Below are 26,112 nucleotides of genomic sequence, written 5' to 3'. Positions count from 1 at the left end.
AACTACACACTTGACATCTGCATGTGGATCTCTACCAGGCACTTCCCACCAAGCCTGTTCCTCCCCAGGGCATCTTGGTCTTCTTTCATCCAGCCAGTGATCCAATCAAAAGGAAGACAACTTTGATTACTCCATTTCCCTCACCCGACATCCAATCCGTTAACAGGTCTTCTGGGTTCCCCCTCCAAAATACAAGCCAAATCAGACCATGACGTCATTTCGATGCTCCCTTGCCACCAGTGTCCAAGGCATCTCTTACCTGGCCTGTGAAATAGCCTCCTAACGTGCGTACTTGCTTCCAGTCTGCATCCTTCCGCCACTTCAACTCACTCCCCACAGGACAGCCAGGTAAGCGCTTAAAACCAGAAACTGATGTGCCACTTCCACTGCACCCAAAATAAAACCCAAACTCCACCAGTGCCCACAGGTCATGTGGCTGTTGCCTCCCCTTCCAGCCTCCTGCCATACCCTCTCCCCCTTCACTGGCCCCACCGGTGGCCCATCTGCAGGCCAGGCCCTCCAGCAGTACTCACTTGCTAATCCACAGCCTAAAAGTTTGTCCTGGCTCTCCCAAGGACAGCTCCTTTTCATTTTCCAGCTCTCTTACTAGATGCAGCTCTCCAGCCAGACCGGAATAAAGCACCCATCAGCCCAGGTTCTCTTCTTCCACACCCGATTTCTTTCCTTTCAGAACTATTCTCTGAAATTACCTTGAAAATGTTACCCGATTACCCTATTGTTGTGTACCCCCAGTGACTAGCATAGTAGTGGCCTGTAAGTGTTGGGTGAATAAATTTTGACACAATACTGAATAAATGGTGGTCACTATTGCTAAGCCAACAACGGGAGTGACCACTGGCCAGTGTGGCACTGATCCCCAAGGCTGAGGAGAGAACAATTAAACCTGACATTCAGGAATATTTTGTTAAACATCAAAAAGAGGCTTCTTTCTAACTCTGTGACTTGTGATATTAAAGGAAAACCTTTCGAAGTCAAATTCCTTGTCCAAATAGATCTTTAATGTTTTTGATAGCTTTTTAAAAGACCTTTACGAAACTTAGCCCAGGAATAGCTAATGAACAGTTAATTGTTAATTTTTTTTTTAATTACCAAGACAGCATAAATAAAAACTAGGATATTTTTAAGATTTAGCAATTCTACTGGAATTATCTGAGGGGCATTTTTAGAGTTCTCCAAAAATGGAATCCTACATACGTTCTCTAAGATGCCAAATAAACTGGTCAGTATTCTCTGACACTGAAAAACAGGAATTCAGCTAAGTGGTACCTAGTTACACAGCTGGCTGGTACCCTTCTGGAGATGACCCTACATTGTCTGTTTACAAATACTAACTGAACAGACATTTAGAATTGAACATTTCTATAACCACATAGAAATTATCTATACTGATTTTAGAGACCCTTAGAAACTGAACTGTGAGCTGTATTTTAAGATGCTTGTGCATTCAAGAATCAAATTATAACAATTCCTATTTTTTAAGAATCAAAAAATACAAATTTAAGTATCTAACTCCTATACCTTTGCCTTCATATCTGAAGTTACAATGGACATAAAATTCAAGTTCGGCAGGAACTATACAAATCAGATTACTACTAAATGAAATACAGTAGTACAAAACCTCACCAACCAGGTGGCCAATAAGCTTGACTTTGAGATTTTATGTACCAAAGTGCCTTATATGGTAAAACGAGTACCACGGCTTAATTGAATCAGAATACCAAGCTGGAAGAGGGGTGGGGGAGGCTGGCATAGGAGGTGGAAGCCAATACGCAAAGGAAAGCAATAAAAAAATGAAAACAAGGTAAGGTGCAGGTCTCTACTTCAAATATCCCACCACCTACTCAAGAAGCCAAACAAAACAGGAATTAAACGACAGAACAGACAAAAGTACAAGATATTCTCTAATCGTTGAACCATAGGCACAGACTAAGTTTGGAGATGGAAAAAAAAAAAAAAAAGCCACAGGGGTACATGGGAGACTTCATATAAAATGGATTTGATTTGAATCATCATGTTGCACACCTTAAAAATATACAATTCTCATTTGAAGAAAAAAAAATAAATTTAATGTAACAAATTGAATAAAATATTTCAATTAATAATTTAAATCACAATAAAATCAAACGTAAAATAAAAAAAAATGAACAGCCACTCCTACGAAAAGACGAATTTGACTCGGACCTCGAATAGAACTACTGGTACCCAACTACCCCATCACAAGGAGCCTTATGCTGTTCTCGCTCCTTCCCACCCCACTACCACACCCTAGACCTTGAAAGATTCTATCTACCAAACAAGGGAGTAAACAATAAACGTGTATTCCCGTTTTAAAGGCAAAGAGTTGGGGCGCCTGGGTGGCTCAGTCGGTTGAGCGTCTGACTTCGGCTCGGGTCATGATCTCACAGTATGTGGGTTCGAGCCCCCTCCCCCCGTCGGGCTCTGTGCTGACAGCTCGGAGCCTGGAGCCTGCTTCGGATTCTGTGTCTCCCTCTCTCTCTCTGCCCCTCCCCTGTTCATGCTCTGTCTCTGTCTCAAAAATAAATAAAAAACATTAAAAAAACAATAAAGAAACCAAATTAAAAAATGTAAAGGCAAAGAGCTAACAAACTGACTTTACACATTTTGAAAAGCAAGGACGTGTAACATTTTAATTAGACATTTAATTTTACTCTGAACAAATGTTAAGTTTTCAGTAAGACTTTGGGCAATAAGAGCGACTCCTATGTCTTCTCGAAGGCCTTGGAGGTGTGCGAACCTCCTGTGGGGCCCAGAGCCTTGGGTCCGGGCTAGATGGGGCAGCCAATGCGCAACAGTGAGTCACCGCAAGGCACGGGCATAGACGTGGTGCCAAGGAGCGTGTGTGCACTTCATCACCAGCCCATCAGTACAGGAAGGAGGGTGTTCATTCACGTGCAATAAACGTGAGAGTCCTGCCTTTCAACAACCTGTTCCAGTGAGCACAGACTAATTCGGACCAAAACGTACGCTAACTTTTCTCAGGTATCACTTTCCCATTGTCTACAAAACAAGAAACTGTTGGTGGTCACAAAACTCTACACTCAAAGTATTAAAGGGGCGCCTGGGTGGTTCAGTCGGTTAAGCGTCCAACTTTGACTCAGGTCACCATCTCACGGTTCATGGGTTCCAGCCCCGCGTCGGGCTCTGTGCTGACAGCCCGGAGCCTGGAGCCTGGACCCTGCTTCAGATTCTGCGTCTCCCTCCCTCTGCCCCTCCCCTGCTTATGCTCTGTGTGTCTCTCAAAATAAATAAACAAACAGTAAAAAAAAAAAAAAAAAAAGAAAGAAAAAAAAATTAAGTATTAAAAACATTATGCTTGAGATCACCTACATGATGATTTTGGAAATCTAAGTTATAAAATGGACTGATCTCTATAATTCACAAGTCAAAAATGCCAGACTGTTGGCAGTCAAAAAACAAACAAAAAAAACTAAGAAATCAAATTAAAAGACACAGAGCAGAACATCAGTTCCCTTCCCTAGACTGTTCAAAAAGCTCTCAATAACAAAAGAAAGTTATTTTAGAATGAACTGCACCCTCTCTTACTGGGGAATGCCAACAGACCTCTCAAATATTTTACCTCTTATTTGCTCACCATTTAAATTACCTACCTTACAAAGTCCACTGCAGGTTATTCCTGCCATTTAAAGACCAACTACTCCGCAGAGTGAATTTTCAGAAAGTAATGACTCCTGGGAGAACTGCCCCACCTAGCGCCACCCCCTACCCCCGAGAGGCAGGTGCAGTAGGGTTCAGGCATCCCAAGCAGACCAGGACTTCAACGCCTGGCGAGACACTTAAGCACGCGAACAACTTAAAATCTCACTGCCAAGTGTGGTACCAATGTGAGAAGTAATTCTATAGTCTCTTTAAATAAACCGTTCAGATGGCAGCTCAGAACAATGTGTTACCTAAACCTGTAACATTATACACATAAAAGCAGACTTGCAACAATTACCATCATCTTGATTAATCTTATGATTGAAATGTTTAATCATTCATTCCACTTGTAATCATTATCTTTTATCACTGACCAAACATGCAGTTTTAATGTCTCCTTCTATTATTTATACTGGACATTTTAGGGTTACATTCTAAGGTTACATTTACACATTTCATTGGAATTTTAAATAAGTCCTTAAATTTTAAAAAGCTAGCTATTACTTCTACATTTGCTCTATCTTCATTAAAAAAAAAAAAAAAAAAAAAAAAACACTGAAAGGATTCATGCAAAATTAACACAGGCAGAGGCAGCCCCTTCTTTATAGGGCAGGACAGCAGGGGGCGGGGGGGGGGGGAGGTGCAGGGGAGCTTCACGTTGTACACCTTTCACGCTGTTGTGATTCTGAGACATCTAGCTGCAACACCATTCAAAGCACATGTATCTCTACAGAAACTGCCTGAAAGTTTTATCTCCTGTTACACAGATGAATTAGCCTTCAGAATTCTGTTTTCAGTTGATACAAAAAGCGGAAAATAGAGATGTCACTTTTAACCCCACATGTGGGTATATTTGCTAAACATGTCCTCTGAACTCACAAATTCTGGTTTTATAAAATAAGGCTTTGGTCTTTCTTGTTTCTTTAAATCTGAAGGATTCAAGTTTCTGAAACCAGGGTTTCATTTCTAAGATTCTCGGCTTCTCTACTGTGGCTTTGTTGTTTCAACCAGTACTAAGTCCTGAATGACAGCATTAAATGTGCTGAACCAAGTAGCTAATCCACAGCCTCAACTATCACTTCCTAGTACGTGCCCACCCAAGACACAAACTAGGAACTAGAGCATGCAAAGCTGGGTGAAAACAAGGCAAGCCAGAGAGACACCAGATTCCTTCCTTCTCTGCTTCCTAAACAGGTCCGCAAAGCTTTCGGTTTCTCCTATGGGTCTGCATTTACCTGACCCCAGATCCCAGATAACAGCTTCTTTCCGTTCCCCGGGTTCCCAGCCGCCTCACACACCCTTTCTCCAATCACTTGGCACATCACACACCTTGCTCTTCAATGAAGCAAGCTCTGTTAGTATTTTTACCGTACTAAAACCACAATGGCCCACACTGAATGATCTAGTCTGCTTCTGTTCACAAACATCCCCGCTGCCCATCCTGCAATCTACCAAGCATGTGTCAGGGAAAGTATGGTGATTGTTACACTACTCGGTACTTGAGAAATGCAAAACAATTTTAAGATTTTTAAGAATAATCTACTGCAAAAATAACAAATGCACCAACTATACATGTAGAATCCCACACCCCTCCTCCCTTACGTTAGTAAAATGCAGTCTGCATCATAAGTCAGAATTAAGCTCACGAAAGATGCGACACTGGAAATACAATACCTTCACAAATGAAACTTGAGGGTGCTCTTTGGCCAACTCTGCCATCACGTCGTTCATCTGAGCACACTGCGGAGCCCATGGCGCCCAAAAATGGACCACGAGGAGGGACCTAGAAATCAACAAAACGCAATGTTTTAAAGCTATAGTGTCTTTAAAATTAAGGAGATATGTATATATATTCAATTCTATTACCAAAAAACCTGTAAAGAACTGCCTGAATTGTTTTTGTACTGCTACAATTTTGTTGTATTGAACAAAGACTGAAATGGAAGGCTTGCAAGGTCTTGATAATCTTTCGGATGAACTTTCAAGTCAATGGTATCTCTTGAGTGAAGACTTACTTCATATGAAGTGGTTCTAAATATTCATCCATCTCAACTCACAGTCCTATAACTCAATTATGTTCTCAGATCCTTAGGAAAGGCGGAAACTAGATGTGTGCACGATGTCTCTGAAAAGGGACTGCACATAGATGGCCACTACAAATTCTAGGATTCACTTCCTAAGCACAGTACTGTGGAGGCAGAGGTATAGTTGTGACCACAGGAACAGGAATAAAATGTTGAAAATGAAGGCACGCAGGCAGAAAACCAGGGGAAAAAAAGAAACTACTTTTTACAACGACATCCTTTTTTTACATTATACTACAAAAGATTTTCTAAAAATTGATAGTATGAACAGACAGGACAGTGGATTAATAAATTGTTGACTAAGTTCTTAGGCATCTCAGTGTATGTTTATCAACTATTTTCATACAAAATTGTCTTGGCAAAGATATCTTTTAAGTCTATCCTCATACTGAACTTAAACACCCTTCCACAGAATTCTAAGTTCAAATATAACCACCCCCAATCAGAAAAGATGTGAAAAAGCAGGAAAAAAACACAATTTTAAAAAAAATGTTACACAGAGAAAGGAAGTAAGGACAACTAACCTGTGGGTAAGCAAAGGAGTGGCAACCTGTAAAACCAGTGAAACAGAGAGAAGAGTGAGCCTCCCATCCAGCGTCAGAGAACAGAACGAAAGGGATTTCAGAGGTAGGAGGGGCAGGATTTGGTTGGTGACCTTAGAAGCAAGGGCTAGAGCAACTCCAAGTTTCAGTGACTGATGGATGACCAGCAGTGGCAGCAGGCATGGGTCACATATACTAGCCGCTAACCTGAGAGGAGAGGAAACCTGGTGGGCTGCTAGCGATGGTCTCAAACTCAGGAAAGAAGTCTGTGCTTCATCTGCAGACAGACTTGGGAATCAAGAAACAGAGCTGGCACAAGCTCTCCAAAAACACAGAGGTCAGAGCCCCTGGACTCACCAACAGGAGTTGGGACAGACAAAGGAAAAGGAACCCGGCAGTAGACTAGAAAATGGAGCCTAAATGGAACATTCTGGGGCTCGATTCTGTTGTGCCCCTCAAAGGTTAAAGGGCCTCACAGAAGTCAAGAGAAGGAGGAGGAAGGAATGACAACCATCTGATGCAGGTGGCAGGGCACCAGCAACGCCGGACGGCAGAAGCACAAGTCGGACTGCAGCATGCGGGGGACTGAACCTAAGAGGAGGAAGCAGGTTGCTAGAAATCTACACTTTAATAAGAGATCTGTCTGTAAACAGGGGGAGTCCCAGGCAGAGGCAAAGACAGGCTCGAGGGATTGGCTTTTTTTTTTTTTTTTTTAGTTTATTTATTTACTACGAGAGAGAGAAAAAATGTGACCGGGGGAGGGGCAGAGAGCGTGAAGAGAGAATCCCAAGCAGGCTCCACACTGTCAGCGCAGAGCCGGATGCAGGGCTCAAACCCACAAACTGTGAGATCATGACCTGAGCCTAAACTGGACGCTTAACTGACTGAGCCACCCAGGCGCCCCTGTTTTTTTTAATACAAGAAAATCTTCACGTTTATCTTGTGAGGGGGTAGTGCAAGTGGAGAGGAAAAGGCTGAAGGCAAAAGAGCCTTCTAAGGATGCAAAGTCTCGGGGCGGCAGGGGAGGGGAACCTAAGAGCAGAGAAGAATTCATCTTGAGATAAGGGGCAGTCTGCTCCAGGTCAGGAGTGAAGCAATCCAGAATGGGTAAAGCTACGAATAAATGTTAGATGTTGGGGGAGGGGAGAGTAGAGGAGAGTTGGGGAGATGCTGTTTTCCCAGGTAGGAAGCGTGTCATTTGCTGAAACAAAGGAAAATGGAGGTCTGAGTCCCAGACAGCACTGAGGCAGAAGGGAGAGCTGCCCGGGGGCACACAAGAGGAAAGCAGCATGTTCTCAAGAAAGACCCACCTAAGGCTGGAAAGGACATACTGTGGGTCCCTAACCAATAGGTTATCGCTTGTGTCCAGCAGAACTCAGAAGCTCCAACGTGTGGGTAGGTGGGCCTCAGGGCCTATGGCAGAGACTATGCTGTGTTTCACCAAGTGTGGTTTCCTTCTCCTCCTGGGCATACAGCCTGACTACACTTGCAGCTGTCTGGGGCCCCAGAACTGAGCTCTGGCCAGTGTGACGCAGGCCATAAGTGATCTACCTGCCCCTCAAAAACCTCTGAATGAGCCTCTGCAGAGGATGCTGGGGAGGCTCCAAAGCCTAAGGGGACGGGGAGAAAGAAAAGAGGCCCACAAAAGGACCTGCACACGAATGTTCACAACAGCCTCAGACACGATAGCCAAAAACTGAAATGACCCAAATGTCTACAAAGGAGAAACTGTTGTCTACTCATGTACTAAAATAGTCCTCAGCAGTAAGAAGGAACTAATGACAGATCCATGCAGCAACATGCATCTCGAAAACATGCTGGGCAAAACAACCCAGACATAAAAAACCAGCAGCTGTAGACTCCATTTACATAAAGTACCAAGAACAGGCAGAACTAATCTACACTGACAGAAAGTGGATCAGCGGTGGGGATTACTGGAAAGGAGCTAAAGAACATTCTGGGGCTCGATACTGTTGTGAATGGTGATTGCTTGTGTATGTACAACTATAAAAATTCATCATACCTAACTATTAAGATCTGTGCATTTTACATGGTGTGTATGTTAATACCTCATTTTTAAAAAACTGGGATACCATTTTCTACTAAATTGAAAGGGATTTTTTAAATAATATTCCACGACCAAAAAGATGGAGAGAGCCAAGCATTTCCATATCCTGCTGGTAAAAATTAAACTGCAACCTTTCAGAAATTTCCTACACACAGTCAAGAATCTATCCTAAGGAGGTAATTAAAGAGACAAAGATTTATGTATATGAATACTTTTCCATTATCTTATAGAAAATAACTAGAAAAACCAATTCTTCAACAATACTATAGTTTTTTTAATGGTCATACAATAAAATACTATCAAGACATTAAGAATCATTTTTCAAGGAATTTTGACGACATGGAAAATTGCTCACAATATGATTGTATTTTTAAAAATTAAGGGGCGCCTGGGTGCTCAGTTGGTTAAGCGTCCAACTTCGGCTCAGGTCATGATCTCACGGTTTGTGAGTTTGAGCCCCACATCGGGCTCTGTGCTGACAGCTGAGAGCCTGGAAACCGCTTCGGATTCTGTGTCTCCCTCTCTCTCTGGCCCTCCCCCACCCGTGCTGTGTGTGTCTGTCTGTCTGTCTCTCTCTCTCCCCCCCCCCAAATAAACATTAAAAAGTAACTTAATTAAAATGTTACCAAACTTTATAATAGTATGAACTGATCTATGCAAAAATAAATAAATAATACACCTGAAACTAATATACTGTGTCAATTATACTCTAAGAATTAAAAAAACGAAAAAAGTACACCTACACAACTTAAATTCCATTATCACTAACATGGCTTTGAAGAGTAATTTAGGTCTTAATCATGGAATCTTAACTTCCCAATTATAAAATAGCAGTAACTAAGACCCTGGAATGTTGGGAAGATCAAACAAAAATATGAAAATGTTTTGAAAACACAGAAGTATGACAGTATCAATAGTTATTTTACATCACCCACAATATTCTCATATTTAGATGCTTAGCTTTCTAATTAAGTACGGGGTCTGGTAGCATGAGGATATAAACCTGAAACAAACATTACGCTGCGGCCGCCCTCTCTTAGGTTATAGGTAAGAGTACTCTGTAATCCAGTGTGCATGGTGTGCCGTTTGAGGACCAGGTTCAAATCCCAACTAACGTGACTTTGGACAACGTAACAGACCTTGGTTCTTCATCAGCAGGATAAATGGTGCTCGATAAATAGCAGTTTCTCTCTCGTTAGGTGTTCTGCTCCTGCAGTTCCTCATCTGCAGATTAACACCAGCTACCCCTTATTAAATACCAACTATACTCGACTCGTAAGTATTTTACACACGGGCAAAATCTCAATTACTCTGCAGATGGGTGTTAACATTCCGCCCAGCACAGACCAGCTGAGGTGTCAGCGATCTACAAACACCTGACGTGACGCAAGCAAAAAGTTCAATTCACGTAAAATTTTAAAATTGAGAAGTGATGTTTACAAAGCAGATTTTTAAATGACTACAACGCCAAGTACTATTTAATTTTTTTTTAAGTAGGCTTCACGCCCAGCGCGGAGCCCAACGCGGGCCCAAACCCACAGCCCCGAGATCAAGACCTGAGAGGAGATCAAGCGTCTGAGGCCCAACTGAGCCACCCAGGCGCCCCTACTTAATAATGTAAATGCTTCCATTTTCACCGAAACCGGCAGATTTATTCCTTTCCTGGATGCCATGCATCATTGCCCAGGTGCCTGTTTACCTGTTTAATCGCTATGGAAAAGGTGTCTTGTCTCCTGGATCAGTTTAAGTACTGGCCAGCGGCAAGAATACGTGGTACGGTCTGGACTGTGTTATTTTAAGGATTTTATGAATAAAAAATGAAACCTAAAAACCAAATTGTGCAACACACAGAGCAAAACAGTCTTTCAGGTGATAGTAAGTTCAAACACGTCCGGAGGGCAGGCCCGCGCAGGCCCTGGTCCTTTCAGGAAGAGTCCACCTTGGCTGTCCTCGGTAATCGGAACGCAAGCGCTGGATGAGTCAGAACCCACCTTTCATCAATGAGTACTGGTCATTTCTCTCCTTCCTCCCCACCCCAGACAATTTTCCAAGCAAGCCTCAAAAGTCAAAAGAGCTGTTCTGGCCAATACCTTGGACCCCGCCACGTCCCCAGCCCATGACCAGCCGCGAGTTCAGGCAGGAATTCTCACCCTGCTCCATTTCCAACACAGGCACCTAACTCCCCCGTCTCACTTGCTCTCCCAAGCAGGGCACTACCTGCCCCTAAATCAAATCCGGGGGGGGGGGGGGTCAATCCCACGGAATCGGGTCCACAGGCACTTACTGCCTGGGAACGCCATGCAAGTACTCTGTTCCATACTGAAAATACTCCGGGCTGACGATCCCGCGCGCCAGGCGAGGTCGCGGGGTACACGCACCGCCTCCTTCACCCCCCACAACCCTAGGGAGCCGCTACTCTTAAGAATCCATCTCGCCGTCGAGGAAACTGAGGCCCGGTAATGAAGCCTGCCCCAGGGTCACAAGGCTAGGTACTGGCGGGGCTGGGGACTGGCTCCCCGGCCATCCGGCCCTGGAGCCCCCACCGTACCCGGCGGCAGTAGAGCGGTACGAAGCTCAGAGAACCCCCAGGCCCCGGAGGGCTCACGGGGGGAGGCGGCAGGAGCGCCGCGGGGCGGCCCCGGAAGCCCTGGCTCGTACGCGCCCGCCCAGTTCGGTGTCCCCTAATCCCGCGCAGCCCCGCGGGTCCCCTTCTGGAGCCGTCCCCAGGGCCAGGAGCGCGTGTGCCAAACCAGCACAGACCCCGGCTCGGCCAGCTCCCCAAACAGGAAATCCCCGTCTGCGGCTGCAGGTGAGCTGGAACACGCGAGCACTACCCGAGTATCCACACGTCTCGACCGCTCGGCTCCAGGGAGGCAGAGTCACCTAACCCGCTAGGCCCTCCTCAACCGCCCGCTGCTGGCAACGCGGCCGCGGGGTCTCCGCGCCCCGCCCCCGGCCCCGGGGCCGACTCGCCGCGCCGCCGCGCCCCGCGGCCGCCAGGCCGGGCGTCCGGGCCGAGCCGGGGATCGGGCCCGGAGACCAGGCTCGGGATCCGGGGGCCGCCGGCCGCCGCCCGGGAGGCCGCCCCCCGCGTGCGTCCCCTCAGCCCCGCCGCCCGCCGCCCCGCTTACTTGGCTGTGAGGCGCAGCAGCTCCTCAAACTGCCGGGTTGAACCGACCTCCACCACGGCCGCCGCCGCCTCGGCCGCCCCCGCCGCCATGCTGCAGCCGCCAGACAAGAGCAATCGAGCGCGGGCGGCCGGAGGGGGCGGGGCCTCCGGGCGACTGCGCGCGGAAGCCCCGCCCCCGGGCCGCCCCGGGCCTGCGCTTAGGGCGAGCACGGAACCCGGGGCGGAGCTTCCGGGGGAGCGCCCGCGCGCCTGACCCGCGTGCTCCAGGCATCGCGGACGCCGGCCTCGCTGGGCCCCCGCTCCCGGAGGCTCCGCACCTTCCAGACAGTTCTACAGCAGCCGGGAGGAGGGTGTGCGCGCGACTGCAGGTGAAGTCAGGTCTGGACGTCCCACAGGATAGCATTTTAATCTAAAATGAAATTAACTAAAAGGTGCGGATGGAATGGGATAGATGTTACTGAAAATGGAAAATTACATTATTTAAAATGCAATGAGAGCCATGAGGAACTGTTTTGTATCCTGACTGTAGTTACATATGCAAACCTAAACATAAAATTGCATAGGACAAAATACACCCACAAATGAATTCCAGTAAAACTGGGGAATCTGAAGAAAAGGGGCGGATTGTGTGATCATGGACATCCCGGTTGTGGTTTTGTACTATGGTTTTTTGCAAGATGTCCTCTTTGGGGGAGAAGGTACACAGGATCTCTCTGTATTATTTCCTAGAACTGCACGTGGCACAAAATTATTTTACAATGAAAAAAAGTTTTTTTAAATAAAACCTAGAGATTACTATGCAAAAATGCAATAGAAGGAGGGGAACCCCATGTTGCAAAACAGGGTGTATACTCCCATGGCCATTTTTAAAAAGTTTTTTTATGTTTATTTTTGAGAGAGAGAGAGAGAGAACTCCAAGCAGGCTCCATGCTGTCAACGCAGAGCTGGACGCAGGGCTCGAACCCACAGACCATAAGCTCATGACCTGAGCCAAAATCCAGAATCCAACACTTATCTGACTGAGCCACCCAGGTACCCCACTCTGATGGCCATATTAAACAGGAATATAAGAAATTAAATGACGTAACTACCTATAGCTGAACACAGCATAGAAAAAGTTCTTCAGAAGGATGTGCCCCAAAGTGTTAGGAGAGCTTGCCCCCGCAAAAGAGCAGAGTGAAAGGGAAGACCTTCATTTTTCACATTATGTACTTCTTAGTGTCATTTGCATTTTTTCAAAGAACATGGACTGTCTTTGTAATTTTAAAAATAATGAAATTGTAATGCACAAGGGAAATGTGCAATAGTGATTCTTTTTCAAAAAGCAGTAGTAATCACCCCTTCTGAATGTGGCTGTTTTAAAAATCCTGATTTCCCCTTTAAATGGAATTTGCTGATAGTAGCACACACCAGCTACAGAACATGCTCTCTACTTACAAAAAAAAAAAAGGAAAACTCCCAGATTATATTACCACTTGTCACTCATGCTCTTTCTGCCGCTATCACCATCGACATAGTGCGTGATAGGCATTAGACACAGGCATAATGGTTAGCAGCTGACCTCTGAGCTTTAAAATGCTCTGACTTTGGGGGCGCCTGGGTGGCTCAGTTGGTTGAGTGTCCAACTCTTGATTTTGACTCAGGTCATGATCCCAGGGTCGTGGGATTGAGCCCAGAGTTGGACTCCGTGCTGAGCGTGGAGCCTGCTTGGGATTCTCTGTCTCTCTCCCCTGCTGGCTCTCTCTCTCTCTCTCTCTCTCTCTCTCTCTCAAATAAAAAAATAAAATGCTCTGACTTTGGCAACAAAAGACCACTCCCCTCAGCCCTGAGCCCAAGCCACATGTGGGAGGCTGTTGCATCTGAGTTACAGGTACATAAGCATATATACACGTATAAAGTGCTTGTCAGCCTTCCGAAGCCCTCACAAAAGAGTCTGTGTTTATCACTCAATGCTCCTCCGGCTGCTGAGGTGAAAACGTCACCACCTACCTACGCTTCATAGCTAAGGAAACACCCAGACCCTCGGCAGGGAAGGACCAACACCAAGATCACACTAGGCCTTCTCTTTACACCTCCTGCCCGTCTCATGTACCCCACTGCACCCCATCCCTCCCATGTGAGTACGCTGTCATCTCTAAGCTTGTTACACCCAAAGGGAAAAGCTCATTATCCTAGTAAACTGGTTTGGCCGGTTACAGAATACTCTGGACTTGGCTTTCCCTCCGGCCCGTTAGTGTTGAAGAGCTTAAAAACACAGGAAAGCAATATACTGGGGCTGTTTTCGGCCTATGTACCGATGTGTGTTCATCCCAGGCACTGACCTTCTGCTGACCCCATACAGAAGCATCATTTAGCCATGTTCTATTCCCTCCCGGCGCCCCCTTAGGGAAGCCAGTGACATTTCACCTTAAGTGTCCCCTGAGCAGGGGCCTCTCCCGGGCTCCCAGACCCTGCTCAGTCAGGAACCAGGTGCAGCTCAGCTCTCCTGGGACAGCGGCCCAGCCCTGAAAAGGACAGGACAGTTAGGTTTCTCCACGGGTGCTGTGCTGCGTCTCAGGGACCCACAGCACAGGGATCTGGAGGCCGGGACCCCGCGTTGTGAAGTCTTGGCCTGGGAGAACCAAAGCTCCAGACAGAGCTGCGGGAGGCCTTCCTGGCAGCAAAGCAGCCCCCCCCACCCTGCATCTGTGAATGGACCCCATTTTAAAGAGGGTTGAGTGTGAGAGAGAGACTGAGGGGTCATTATTTTTCCAGGTAACGACAGCTAACATTAACTGCTCCTAAATAGGCAAGGAAATATTTTCGCCCTGCATTTTTAATGACACATCATTCCTTCCTGGGGCCGAGTGTCACTTACTCCCTGCCAGGGCACAGTGCTGAGGAGCTAGGCAGACACAAATAAGTCATGGCGGACAGGAATACCTGGTCACTCTAGGTGAGGACTTGGAATTAAGTCCCCACCTGGAGGGGGTTTCTGTAAACCTCACCCCAAGGATCTGAGAGACACAGGAGTCCGGGGGGGGGGGGGGGGGAGGGCGGGGAGAGAACGAACCAGCGTTTTTAATGGGCAAGGCATGGCATTAAAAAGTGTTGTTATTCAAGTAAAATGGCCAATGTTTCCTTTCTTTTAAGAGAGACTCTTAAATTCCAATTACTCCGCCCCCGAAGACCAGTTGAGAATAACCCCAACTGGAGGGAATTAATTTCCTTAGGAATTTCACTGTTACAAGATTAATGGAGCCCCCCTGCAGAGAAACAGTAAAACTGTAAGTACAGTAGATTTGCACCTGAAGGATACATATTTTAATTTCTGTTCTCAAGCTGCGATAACATCTTCTGGAGCTCTATAAAAAGCATAAATGAGCACCCGCATGTCTGCTGAGAACTTGCCAACACGGAGCTTCCCGGGAAGAGTCTGCACCTGGCTGGGGACGCCCAGGAGCCTTCAGCTGCAGGGTTCATGCTCTGTCCACACGTGCTGGTGGCCAAGGATCATGATCAGGGCACAGTGAGACCACCCCAGGACGCAGGGCTGGGAAGGGCCCAAAGAACACACCTGGAAAGGAGCCCTGACTAGTCAGAGTTGGAGGTGACCAAAATCCAGAGTAGAATCCTTGGACCAGATTCTGCTAAATGGACCCTAGTCCCCCTGCCCCAGCCCTGCCCACTCACCTTGGCATCCTGGCACCACCCTCCTGAGAGACCGCAGGGCCGGATGCAAAAGGTAGAGGGTCTGCATCCTGCCCTCCGGAGCCCTCTGGGGACCTTCACCCCACCGTCCATCAGCTTTGGTGGCCCCAAGAATGGGCCCTGGGGCGGGTGTCTCACAAACCACGTTGAAATATACCAGCAGTTGGGATGCCCCAAATGTCCCCGATAGCCAGGGATTATCCCAATGGAGAAGTAGAAACAGGCTGTCGACCCTTAGGAGCCCAGACCTTGATCTCCGACCGGTCGGCCAATTTTCTGTGTTCCTTTCCCTACTAGAAACTGCTTTTATTGGAAGAACTCTATGTATATGCTGGCTATAAAGGTTGTTTATGCTGTCATAGCTAGATTTTTATTGGTTGTATTTTTGCTGCACTTGCTTGAAAAATAATTATTTTCAAAGAAAAGAAGAATTACATATCCAGTAAACTAAATAAGACTCATGTTTATTAGGGACCTCTGACAGCTCCTCAAACGTGAAAAAAGATTTCAAAGCAGTGAATGGACAATTTATGTGCAAGTTTATTTGTAAAACAGATTTCAAGACATACTTCATCTTGGCTGCGCCAATAAAAATACATTCCATTTCTTTTCAGAAATGTGTGTTATCTGATGGTTCCACAGCAATCCAGTTTCTCCTAAGATACGACTATGCAGGTAAGCATGTACCCAATAACCTAATCTAGAATTGGGATGAAGCTTTTGGGGTTGCTACCCACGAAAAAAATATGAACGTACCTCATGAGGTGCCCTGCAGAAGAAATGTATTTATAAGAAATGTAGTCCACGAATCTTAATCCAATTTATTGCGATCTCCAAAAACACTTTAGCCAGATAATTTTTAAATTAATTTTTAATTCCCTACAATGTATCACCGTCCTGAGAGGTGACAGCCCGTTTTCCATCCCTGGCATAAATCCTAATCTCTCTTCCACCGAGGACCAGACGGGGTGGCCGGAACCGGCTGCAGAACCAGTCTCCGGGCGGTAGGTGGCATTAGCCACCTCCTCAGGCTGGGGAAGGAGCATCCTTTGTTGAGTGGTTTCTTTATTCCACCTAGAGAGGCCAGAATTCAGATTGGCCTCAAATACTGATTCTGAGTCTGTAGAGGCTCTGCTGATCCACCAAATGGGTACTTTTTTCCCCAACCTGCCAACTTCTAGTACCTTCTCCTGCCCTTCTCAGCACTTGACATCCTGTGACATTTACCAAGTCTGAACTGTGCTGTGAAGGCATGTCAGTACGGGGCTGGGGGAAGGGTGGTGGTGAGGACAACTCTGCACGTTGTCACTACACGCACACTCGCACGTGCGTGTTTGTCTACCTGAAGGTCCAGGTCCCGGGGTGTGATCATTGCAGATACAGGACGCTTGGTTGCCCACGAGTGTTTGTGACCGCTGTGTGTGTTTCCATGCAGCTGCTCGTTGTCTTGCGTCAACCTTTCACAGGGAGACCGTATTGCGTGCACGCCCGTGTGTGACTCTGTCTTCTCTAAGTCCTTTTGGTGCTAATTCTCTGCTCCTGGTTATAATTCCTGCATCGGTTTTGAGGAACTAAGGACACAGATGAACTTGACTTGGTGTCACAAACAAGATCCCTTGTCAATCAGAAGTCATTCTTAAGAGAGCTGAGAAGTTTTGGGGGCGCCCGGGTGGCTCTGTCGGTTGAGCGTCCGGCTTCAGCTCAGGTCACAACCTCACAGTTCACGAGTTTGAGCCCCGCGTTGGGCTCTGTGCTGACAGCTCAGAGCCTGGAGCCTGCCTCAGATTCTGCGTCTTCCTCTCTCTCTGTCCCTCCCCAACTTGTGCTCTCTCTCTCTCTCTCTCTCTCAAAATAAACATTAAAAAAAATCTTTAAGAGAGCTGAGAAGTTTTAACCAGGGAAGCACCTTCAGGCTGTGTGGCCCCAACAGCTCACGTCTCAACAGGGACCCTTACAGACCCTGGCTCTCCATCCATGTTGTCTCATTTGAATGCATGGGCCTTTGTCCCGCTGACCTTGGCGCCCTCTTACAGTCTGCTCTGGCATGGAGAGGTTGCCACACGGAGTGGACACCTGGGGTGTCCAATAGGCACTATGAGTGAAGCTGGCCCTTCCTGTCTGTGGAAGGGATTCAGGGCACAGAGGTCTGCGAAACACTGCAAACACACACATTCCTTAGAGACACAGCTCAGCGACCCACCGCTAACAGCCAATCATCGGTTCTCGGTGCACAGCAGAGGCCATCCCAACCCGGGAAGCTGACTGGTTCGACTTTGGTTAAATCAATGACCACAGTGGTCTTACACTTGCCTAAATTCCTCGAAAGTCCGCCACACCCACAACAGCTCCCTGCACAGGGGCAGGACTAAGGTAGGCCAGGATTTTTATTTTAATCCTCTGGAATCTGTCTTCTTGAACCTTTTCCAGAGTTGCTGTGTGAACGTTGGCCCAGCGCCACGGCGCCCCCGCTGGAGTCCAGTGGGCAGGATAGGGCAAAATGCATGACGTTCAAGGCACCTCTACTCAGCCAGCTCGGGAGCCTCTGTGCCCGTTCCCAGTAGCTGCCCTCCAGGAAGTTCAGGGGCAATGTCAGGGATTTGGCAAAATACTAACTCTTGGTGCTGGGAACAAATTTGGATTTGCTTCAAATCCAGAAAGGATTCTCAGTTCAGATGGTCTCCAAACTGGCTCACTCATTTTGGGTTTTCACGGTTGGGGCGGTTTTCCTGTAAAATAGCTGCTGCCTTCAAATTCCTTGCTCTGGGGGCACCTGGGTGGCTCAGTGGGTTAAGTATCCAACTTCAGCTCAGGTCATGCACGATCTTGCGGTTGGTGGGTTCGAGTCCTGAGTTGGGCTTTGTGCTGACAGCTCAGAGCCTGGAATCTGCTTCAGATTCTGTGTGTCTGTCTCTGCCCCTCTTTCACTTGCATTGTCTCTCTCTCTCTCTCTCTCTCTCTCTCTCTCTTTCTCTCAAAAATAAACATTAAGGAAAAAAATTCCTTCCTCCAGAACCAAACAAACAAAAAAGAAAGGAAAAAAAAGAGCAAACCACTGATTTTTTTTTTAAGTTTATTTATTTATTTTGACAGAGAGAGAGGAAGAGAGCACGGGGAGAGGCAGAAAGAGAGAATCCTAAGCAGACTCCACACTGTCAGCACAGAGCCCAACATGGGGCTCGAACCCATGAATCATAAGATCATGGTCTGAGCTGAAATCAAGGGTCAGATGCTTCACTGACCAAGCCCCCCAAGGTGTCTGGCAAACCGCTGATTTTTAAATGATGCCTGGGTCCTATTGCTCTGTAGCATGTATATAAAATAAATAAGTCACTATTTCACATTCTCATGATAAAGTAGCTGAAGTTTAGACCTCCATGGATGTGTCCCTTCCATCAGAGTAAAGCAAAACTTGGTGGTAACTCCATTATTAGCCTACGTTTAAGTTAGTATCTATTATTCACTCATTCATATGAAATACGCCTTATTGTAATCGAAAGATGTATCTCACTTAAAAATGTCAATGCTAACATTCCCTTTTGACTTTCCAACCATTCTTTCTTTCCTCAGTTCAATGAGTAGTCGGAGATGGAGGGGAAGAGTCTCCTTCCTATGTGAAGAGGCAAATGTGTGGGACCCTGGAAGGGTCTGAGGGAGAGGGTGGGTCCCACAGACCCCACAGGAAGGCTCTGGCAGGTGCCGAGCCCAGCAGGTGGGGCTGGATCGCCCCAGGGCCTGTGGTGGGAGAGGCAAAGAGCCTCCTGGTTCAGCGAGGTCTCCGCCAGCCAGCAGCCCAAGCCCCTCCGTGTGGGAAGCCCCGCTGGGCCCCCGTTCCATCCTGCTGTGTTTTACTCCTATCGTCCTGGACCCTCCCGCCTTCTCACCAGCCTGGCACGGACCAGGAGGGATGCTTTCCACTGTTTGGATGAAATCCTAATTTTCTAGCTTTCCATGCATTTTTGGTCCCTGAATCACAAGCAGTGACTGGTCCCCTCTTCATGATGCACAGTGGGTTTCCGGCCACTCACTTTTCTCCCTGCTTGAATCATCCTTCCTTACCCAGGACCGAGTTTTTATTGAACGTCCCTATATTTACCCTGCAGAAATATGTCCTTTTATGATGGGGCATAAATATGAAATGGCAGTGTTCTGGGACACCTGGCCACTGACACGGCAGAAGGAAGCCAGATTCCCGAAGACTCCCCAGGCCTGATCATATCCTTAGAGAGAATGTTCTAAGGGCTGGCTGCACAAATCTTTAACACTATTTAGCAGTCTCTTTGGAGGGGGTTTGTCTCTTCTTTACCTGGGATGTAGTATATGAGCTTGCACATCTTTGCTTTTCTTTTATAATTTCAAATTATATATAGTCAGGAAATATTGCGTTCACTGGCAATCAATTTATTTTGATTGATAAAAAGGGGTTAATAAAACCCCCCTTAGAAATAACAAGAAGGGAAACAGTAATATATCTTTCGTGGTGGCTTCTTTGGCGGTGCATAAAGAGAGCAAGGTTCTTTACTTCTCCCCGATAAGTCTTCTCCTTTATTTTCTATACCTAGTGAGTCATTTATAATCCTTATTATTTCCAACCCACACACAGCCATATTTCCACATGCAGGGGTCCTCCTTACTATGTTGTGAGAGCCGAGAGGCCCAAACACCCTATCATTTATATGAAAATACATGCCAAAAATGGATTATCAAACATAACCAATGTGACTTCATACACTTGCAAATAAAAAAAATTTAGGATGAAATATAAAACATCGTGCTAAAATCTCAATCTATTGTTGAAAACACAGCATAGCATAGAAAGTACACCTGTGTCTGGCATTTGACAAATACTACCGAGTGATTAGAAGCAGAGAGAGGTCAGAAGGAGACCCAATTAATCCCTCCATTCAAACATAAAGCTATTATTGATTTTAGGCGGCACAGTTGTGGTTTATTAATATTTTTATTTATTTACGGCGCCTGTGAAGAAAATGCAAAACGATGAACCATGAAAAGCTTGCCTTCTGTATGTAACAAGTGTTTACACAGACGTTATGGGATGGGTTGGGGCACGCACATTGTATGCTATGTCATCTCATGTATATCTCTAATTTGTACTGGTCACAAAGTCTTTCAGTATTTTTTAAAAATTTTTTGTAATGTTTATTTATTTTTGACAGAGAGAGAGAGAGAGAGAGAGAGAGACAGAGCATGAGTGGGGGAGGGGCAGAGAGAGAGGGAGACACAGGATCTGAAGCAGGCTCCGGGCTCCGAGCTGTCAGCACAGAGCCCAACGCGGGGCTCGAACTCGGGAACCTTGAGATCATGACCTGAGCCGAAGTCGGACGCTCAACCAACTGAGCCACCCAGGCGCCCCCAAAGTCTTTCAGTATTAAATAATCATCTACTGCTGGTCATTCCCAAAGAGTACACTTACAGTGTCAGGAAATAATGTAGGGAGCTGGCTTAGATCAGAGACGTCTCCACGGAGAGATAGCATTTTGAAAGGTGAAACGTGCTGGGCTATGTTTGGCCTCAACGAACTCTTCCTGGAGCATTATCAAGATCGCATGTAGAAAAATCTTATACCAACTCTTTCCATAAAGGAAAATATAGCCCGGACTAAAATGGCATTGAACAAACCGTGACCCTTGGGGAAACAAACGTCTCCCTTCTAGAGAGAGACGTGTGTGTGCCTCAGATTCGGATCCTCTGGGGATGAAGCAGTCTGTCCGCAGGGCGAGGGCCTCACAAGCTGCTGAAGACCAAGGCTAACGATGCGAGCCCAGAGATAGCAGAGCTTACGTTCCCACTCACCAGCCCGGCGAGAAGAGAGGTCCTTACCGCTGGCAGCCCAGAGGCCAGAGGGCAGGGCACCCTCCTGAAGGCCCCCCAGGCTGTGGCTGGAGCCGATGCCTCACAGATAACGGTGCTGCACTCATTCATTCACTGGCCTCGCGCTGAGTGCCCGCCCTGGGCCCTGCCCGTGCTGGGAGCTGGGGACACAGATAAACATGCTCACGGAGCTTCCAGGGAGTGGCAGGCCGGACCCTGCGTTCATGGACCACAGACCTACTCCCACTCAGAGAACCTTCCACGTTCCAGGCAACGGAATGTTTTGGAATGAGTGGGTGGGCGGGCAAGCGAGCCTCAGTTTCCCCATCAGCGCGTGAAGCGCTGCCCTTCCAGTCCTGACTTGGCGCTGTGTCTGAAGGTGGTCTCACTTGTCGGCTGGCTTCTCGTCACAACGGAAAGGAAAGCACCGTGCCGAGGCCTTTGTAGGCAGCACACGTTCCACGTTAACTCGCCAATAAAGGGCATGCGTCGTATGCCAGCTCGATGTAGAAAACATTGGAGTCGGGGGCCCCTGGCACAGGTTACTTGGCCAGTCCAGACGGGCCCACGTGGGAAGATACAGCATGACAGACAGAGGGTGGCTCCTGCGGAGGACCGCAGGGCCGTCAGAGCCACGGAAGGGAGGTCCCATGGGCGAGCTGGACGTTGGCTGGACCTTGAGCCCCGAGGTGAAAGAGAGAGGTGGGAAGAGAGAGGCCAGACAGGCACAGGACTCCTGGTCAGGGAAGGCAGCGGGCGGACACAGGCAGCTAGGTGAGGCCGTACCCAGGGAGGCAGAGACGGGCCGGTTCTCAGGGAGGAGAAGGCCCTCGACCGCCCACTCCTGGGCAGGAGCCACTTCTGGCACAGAGGGCAGTGTGCAGGATAGACTACTCGTGCCGGCGCACGACAGACGGTCACCTCGCGAGGGACGATGCCGGTTCCGCGCTTTCCAGCGGGGCACCTGCAAACTCGGCCTGTGAGACGAAGGCCCTTGGGGCCAATGGCAGACCTGAGCTGTTGCTGGTGTTTGTTTGCTGGGGTGAGCAAACTTGCCCGGTTTCCAGCAACACCTGCAGCCTAATCGGGAGGCTCTCCACAGGCAGGAAGGGCTACAGGGCAGCAAAACTGGTGAGAGGTCCCAACGGAGCTGTGAGGGAATTCGGGTCGGCCAGCCGGTCCTCCCGCAGCCCTGGGCTCCACAGGTAAGGCCTCTGAGCCTGTTTCTGGTATCTGAACACAAAGACACCTCTGCCGTGGCTTCACTGACACCAGGGACGCGAAGCTGACGGCTCCAGCTCCGACGCCTGATGGACGGCAGGCCCAGTCCCAGCCAGTGGGGAACCAGCCCTCGGTGGGGCCTACGGGACGTCGGTTGGCAAGAAGGAAAACTGACCCCTGAGCTGGGTGTCCTGGAGGACTGGAGTCAGGCCACGGCTGAGGTGCGTGTAGATGGCTGCTCTAGGTCAGCGGGTCAGCTTGGCCTCTCTGAGGAGGGGCGGGACCGCCAACATCTGAACAAGAAGAAGCAAGCTGTTGCAGAGCAGGGGGAAGTGTTTCCAGGCAAAGATGATGACCCTTATCACTATGATAGGGTCTGAAAGCTGAGAATTTCAAAGAAAGAAAGGTATCCTTATGCTTGTGCCCAAAGAAAGTGCTGAGAATTTCTTTCAATAAGAGGGCAAGAAGGAAAAGAAGGGGCATTCATTAAACACCTACTGTGTGCCAGTCTCTGGACTGGAGGTTGTGGATGTATTGTCTCTTTCGCATCCCAACAAGAAGAGGTAGCAAGTTTTAAAAGAAGTCGTTGGAGAGTGAAAGGGGGGTGTTTAAGTTCATGAAAAACTACTCCTAGCTTTGCAAAAGTTGAACAGAACTGTCACTCATCCCCCTCCCTACAACACACGTGCGATCTCCCTTGACCGGGCTGAACTGTACATGGTTTCCGAGGCCATCTGCAGGCTACTCTTTGAAGCTCCCTCTTTCCTGGAAGGCAGGTGACAGGAGCAGGCTATTTCATTCCTATTGTACAGATGAGGAAACTGAGGCTTAGAAATGAATGCTTGCCCCAGTGAACATCACTAGTTAGGTTTGACAGCCATATGCCAACTGAACCTCCAGAAACCGCCTGGACTCCGAATGGTCCAGGGCTCAGATGGGGACAGACTAGAGATGGTCGGGCAGCTACAGTGACCGAGTACCACACGTCAGGCTCGCCACGGTACAGACGGTATCTCGCGGAAGACGCACAGGACCGCGCCGAGGCAGACATCGCTATTAACACCCCGAACTTCTACGCTGAGAGGGGCAGGGGGTGAGAGGTTAAAGCAGCTCGCTTGGGAGCTGGACATCGGCAGGGTGGAACCGGACCTCAGGTCACCTGAGAGCCGTTTCCCTGGAAGGTGGTGTGCAAGGGATGGTAAATGGTGTGCAGAGAAATGCTTTTCTTTTAATATTTAATGTATTCATTTATTTGTGGTAAATAATTAATATTTATTGTGGTAAAATATACGTAAAATTCACCATGTTAAACATTTTTTTCTTATTAAAGACTTCTTGGCATTTTATTTTATTTATTTGTTTGTTTATTTATTTCTGTCTGTCTTACCTTTTTTTTTAGTTTAAATTCAAGTTCATTAACATACCGTGTAGTATTGGCTTCAGGAGTAGAGCCCAGTGATTCATCTCTTACATATGACACCCAGGGCTCATCCCAACAAGTGCCCTCCTTAATGCCCATCACCCATCTAGCCCATCCCCCCCACCACTTCCCCTCCAGCAACCCTCAGTTTGTTCTCTGTGTTTAAGAGTCTCTTATGGTTTGCCTCCCTCTCTGTTTTTATCTTATTCTTTCCTTCTCTTCCCCTATGTTCACCTGTTTTGTCTCTCACATTCCACATGTGAGTGAAATCATGTATTTGTCTTTCTCTGATTGACTTATTTCGCTTAGCATAATACACTCTAGTTCCATCCACATTGTTGCAAATGGCAAGATTTCATTCTTTTTGATTGCCAAGTTATACTCCATTGTATATACGTACCACATCTTCTTTACCTATTCATCAGTCATGGACATTTGGGCTCTTTCCATACTTTGACTATTGTTGATAGCACTGCTATAAACACTGGGGTGCATGTGCCCCTTTGAATCAGCATTTTTGTATCCTTTGGATAAATACCTAGTAGTGCCATTGCTGGGTCATAGGGTAATTCATTTTGAACATTTTTAAGTGTAGAGTTCAATGGTATTAAGTGACCATCACCACCATCCATGTCTGGAACTCTTCACGCCTTCCCAAAGTGAAAGTCTATACCCATGAGACACTAACTCCCCATTCTCCTCCCCAGCCCCTGGAAACCACCATTCTATCTGTCTCTAGGAGTTTGATTTTTCCAGTATTTCATGTAACTGGAATTATACTTTATCCTTTTGTGACTGCCTTATTTCATTTCACATAACGCCCTCAGGGTTCCATGTCGTAGCTGGCGTCGGAGTTTCTTTCCTTAAGGCAGAATGATATTCCACCGTATGGATGGACCACATTTTATTTATCCATTCATCTGTCTGTGAACACTTAGATTCTTTCCATCTTTTGGCTGCTGCGTCTAGTGTGCAATGAACATGGGCATTCGAGCTCCATGCTTTCAGTTATCTTGTGTTATACACCCACAAGTAGGGTTGTGGATCATAATTTTATTCTTAATTTTTTGAGGAAATGTCATACTGTTTTTAATAGTGCTGCACCATTTTGTAGTCTCCCCAGCAACGCTCAAGGGTCCTAACTTCTCCACATTCTGGTCAACACTTGTTTTCTTATAATGCACCTCCTAATGGATGTGAGGTGGCATCTCAATGTGGATTTGATTTGTATTTCCCTAATGAGTAGTTGATGTTGTGCATCGTTTCATGTGGTTATTGGCTGTTTGGAATCATCTTTGGAGAGATGTCTATTCAAGTCCTTTGTCCATTTTTTAATCAGGTTCTTTCCCTGATGTTGAGTTGTAGACATTCTTTATGTAGTCTAGGTATTAGCTCCTTATCAGAGATGTGATTTACAAATATTTAGTCCATTTTTTGGGTTGCCTTATCACTGTATTAATAGTGTTATTTGATGCATGTAAGTTTTTAATTTTGATATAGTCCAATTTATCCACTTTTGTTGTTGCTGTTGACTATGCTTTTGATGTCATATGCAAGAATCCAACGTCCTGAGAATTTTCCAGTTTTTTTTCCTAATAACTAATGTATTTGTTTTAACATATTGAAATAATGAGTACTATAAATATCATTTAACAGATGTCTTATATTATTTTTAGAGTTTGAAAAATATATATTAATTTAAATAAACTAAGTAGTAGCAGAGTTTTGTATACATCCTAATTGTATCCAATTGACTGTTGTTTGGTAACTAGCGTATCACACTAAATTGCAACGTATTAAATATACCTATCGCTGTACATAGTGTTAAAGAAAAAAAAATGCATGACACTTGACATGAGTGGTAAGGCAGACTTTATTCAGGGGGTCCATTGTGACAGATACAGAGACTATTATAACGGGGTTTTGCAGTAGGAGAGGAAGAGTGGGATTAACTCCCAACACAAAGAAGAGTGGGAATTCATAGCCTAGGAGTGTGATACGGGTAGGGGGAGGTCAGTGGGTGAAAAATCCTAGACGGAAACATCTGGGGTGAGGGACAATTCTTTCTAAATCAACCCAACAGGATTCTTGCTGAAGGCAGGCCGGGGTGATCAGACATCACCTGGGGGAATGTGGGGAATGAGGAACCCCATCAGACATTGAGGCTGATCAGAGAGCAAGGGTGGGAGACTCTTGCTAAACCTGGACAATGCAGAGACTAACATGGAAACCCCAGAGTCAGGGACTAGTTGAGAAGAGTTCAGGGGAGCCTGGGTAGAGTTTGGTCAAGGACAATAGCTGTCACCAGCCTGTGGGCTAAGCGTTCCCCCATTACTCAATGGTTGGTTCAAGTGCCTGAAAGAGCAGCCCCAAGTCCAAAGGCCAGTGATACTGACACTGGACCACACAGCACATCATTTAAGGTAAAC

At 46.9% G+C, this 26,112-nt stretch overlaps 1 protein-coding gene and 1 long non-coding RNA gene across 3 annotated transcripts in view; one reads left to right on the top strand and one right to left on the bottom strand.

The window, feature by feature from the left end:
- GLRX3 (glutaredoxin 3) overlaps positions 1–11,657 on the bottom strand; it is a 31,584-nt gene extending 19,927 nt beyond the window's left edge. For both annotated transcript variants that reach the window (XR_002073907.2, XM_019424589.2), the window contains exons 1-2: positions 11,525–11,657; positions 5,374–5,482 (exon numbers count right to left, since the gene is read on the bottom strand). Coding sequence is in view for 1 of the 2 variants with exons in the window: in XM_019424589.2 (XP_019280134.1) it covers positions 5,374–5,482; positions 11,525–11,613 (198 nt within the window). In the remaining variant the exon portion in view is untranslated. The remainder of the gene's footprint in view (positions 1–5,373; positions 5,483–11,524) is intronic.
- A 112-nt stretch (positions 11,658–11,769) lies between these two features.
- LOC109252257 (uncharacterized) lies at positions 11,770–16,478 on the top strand. The gene is made up of 3 exons (XR_002073908.2): positions 11,770–11,954; positions 14,845–15,031; positions 15,828–16,478. It is a non-coding gene; the product is annotated as an uncharacterized LOC109252257 (long non-coding RNA).
- The last annotated feature ends 9,634 nt before the right edge of the window (positions 16,479–26,112 follow it).

This window comes from Panthera pardus, unplaced genomic scaffold, assembly GCF_024362965.1.
Source record: "Panthera pardus isolate Hobbes unplaced genomic scaffold, ASM2436296v1 HiC_scaffold_22, whole genome shotgun sequence".
In the NCBI taxonomy this organism is placed as follows: Eukaryota; Metazoa; Chordata; class Mammalia; order Carnivora; family Felidae; genus Panthera; species Panthera pardus.
The sequence above is the reverse complement of the archived record's forward strand: the minus strand, read 5'-3'. Positions and strand labels throughout refer to the sequence as shown.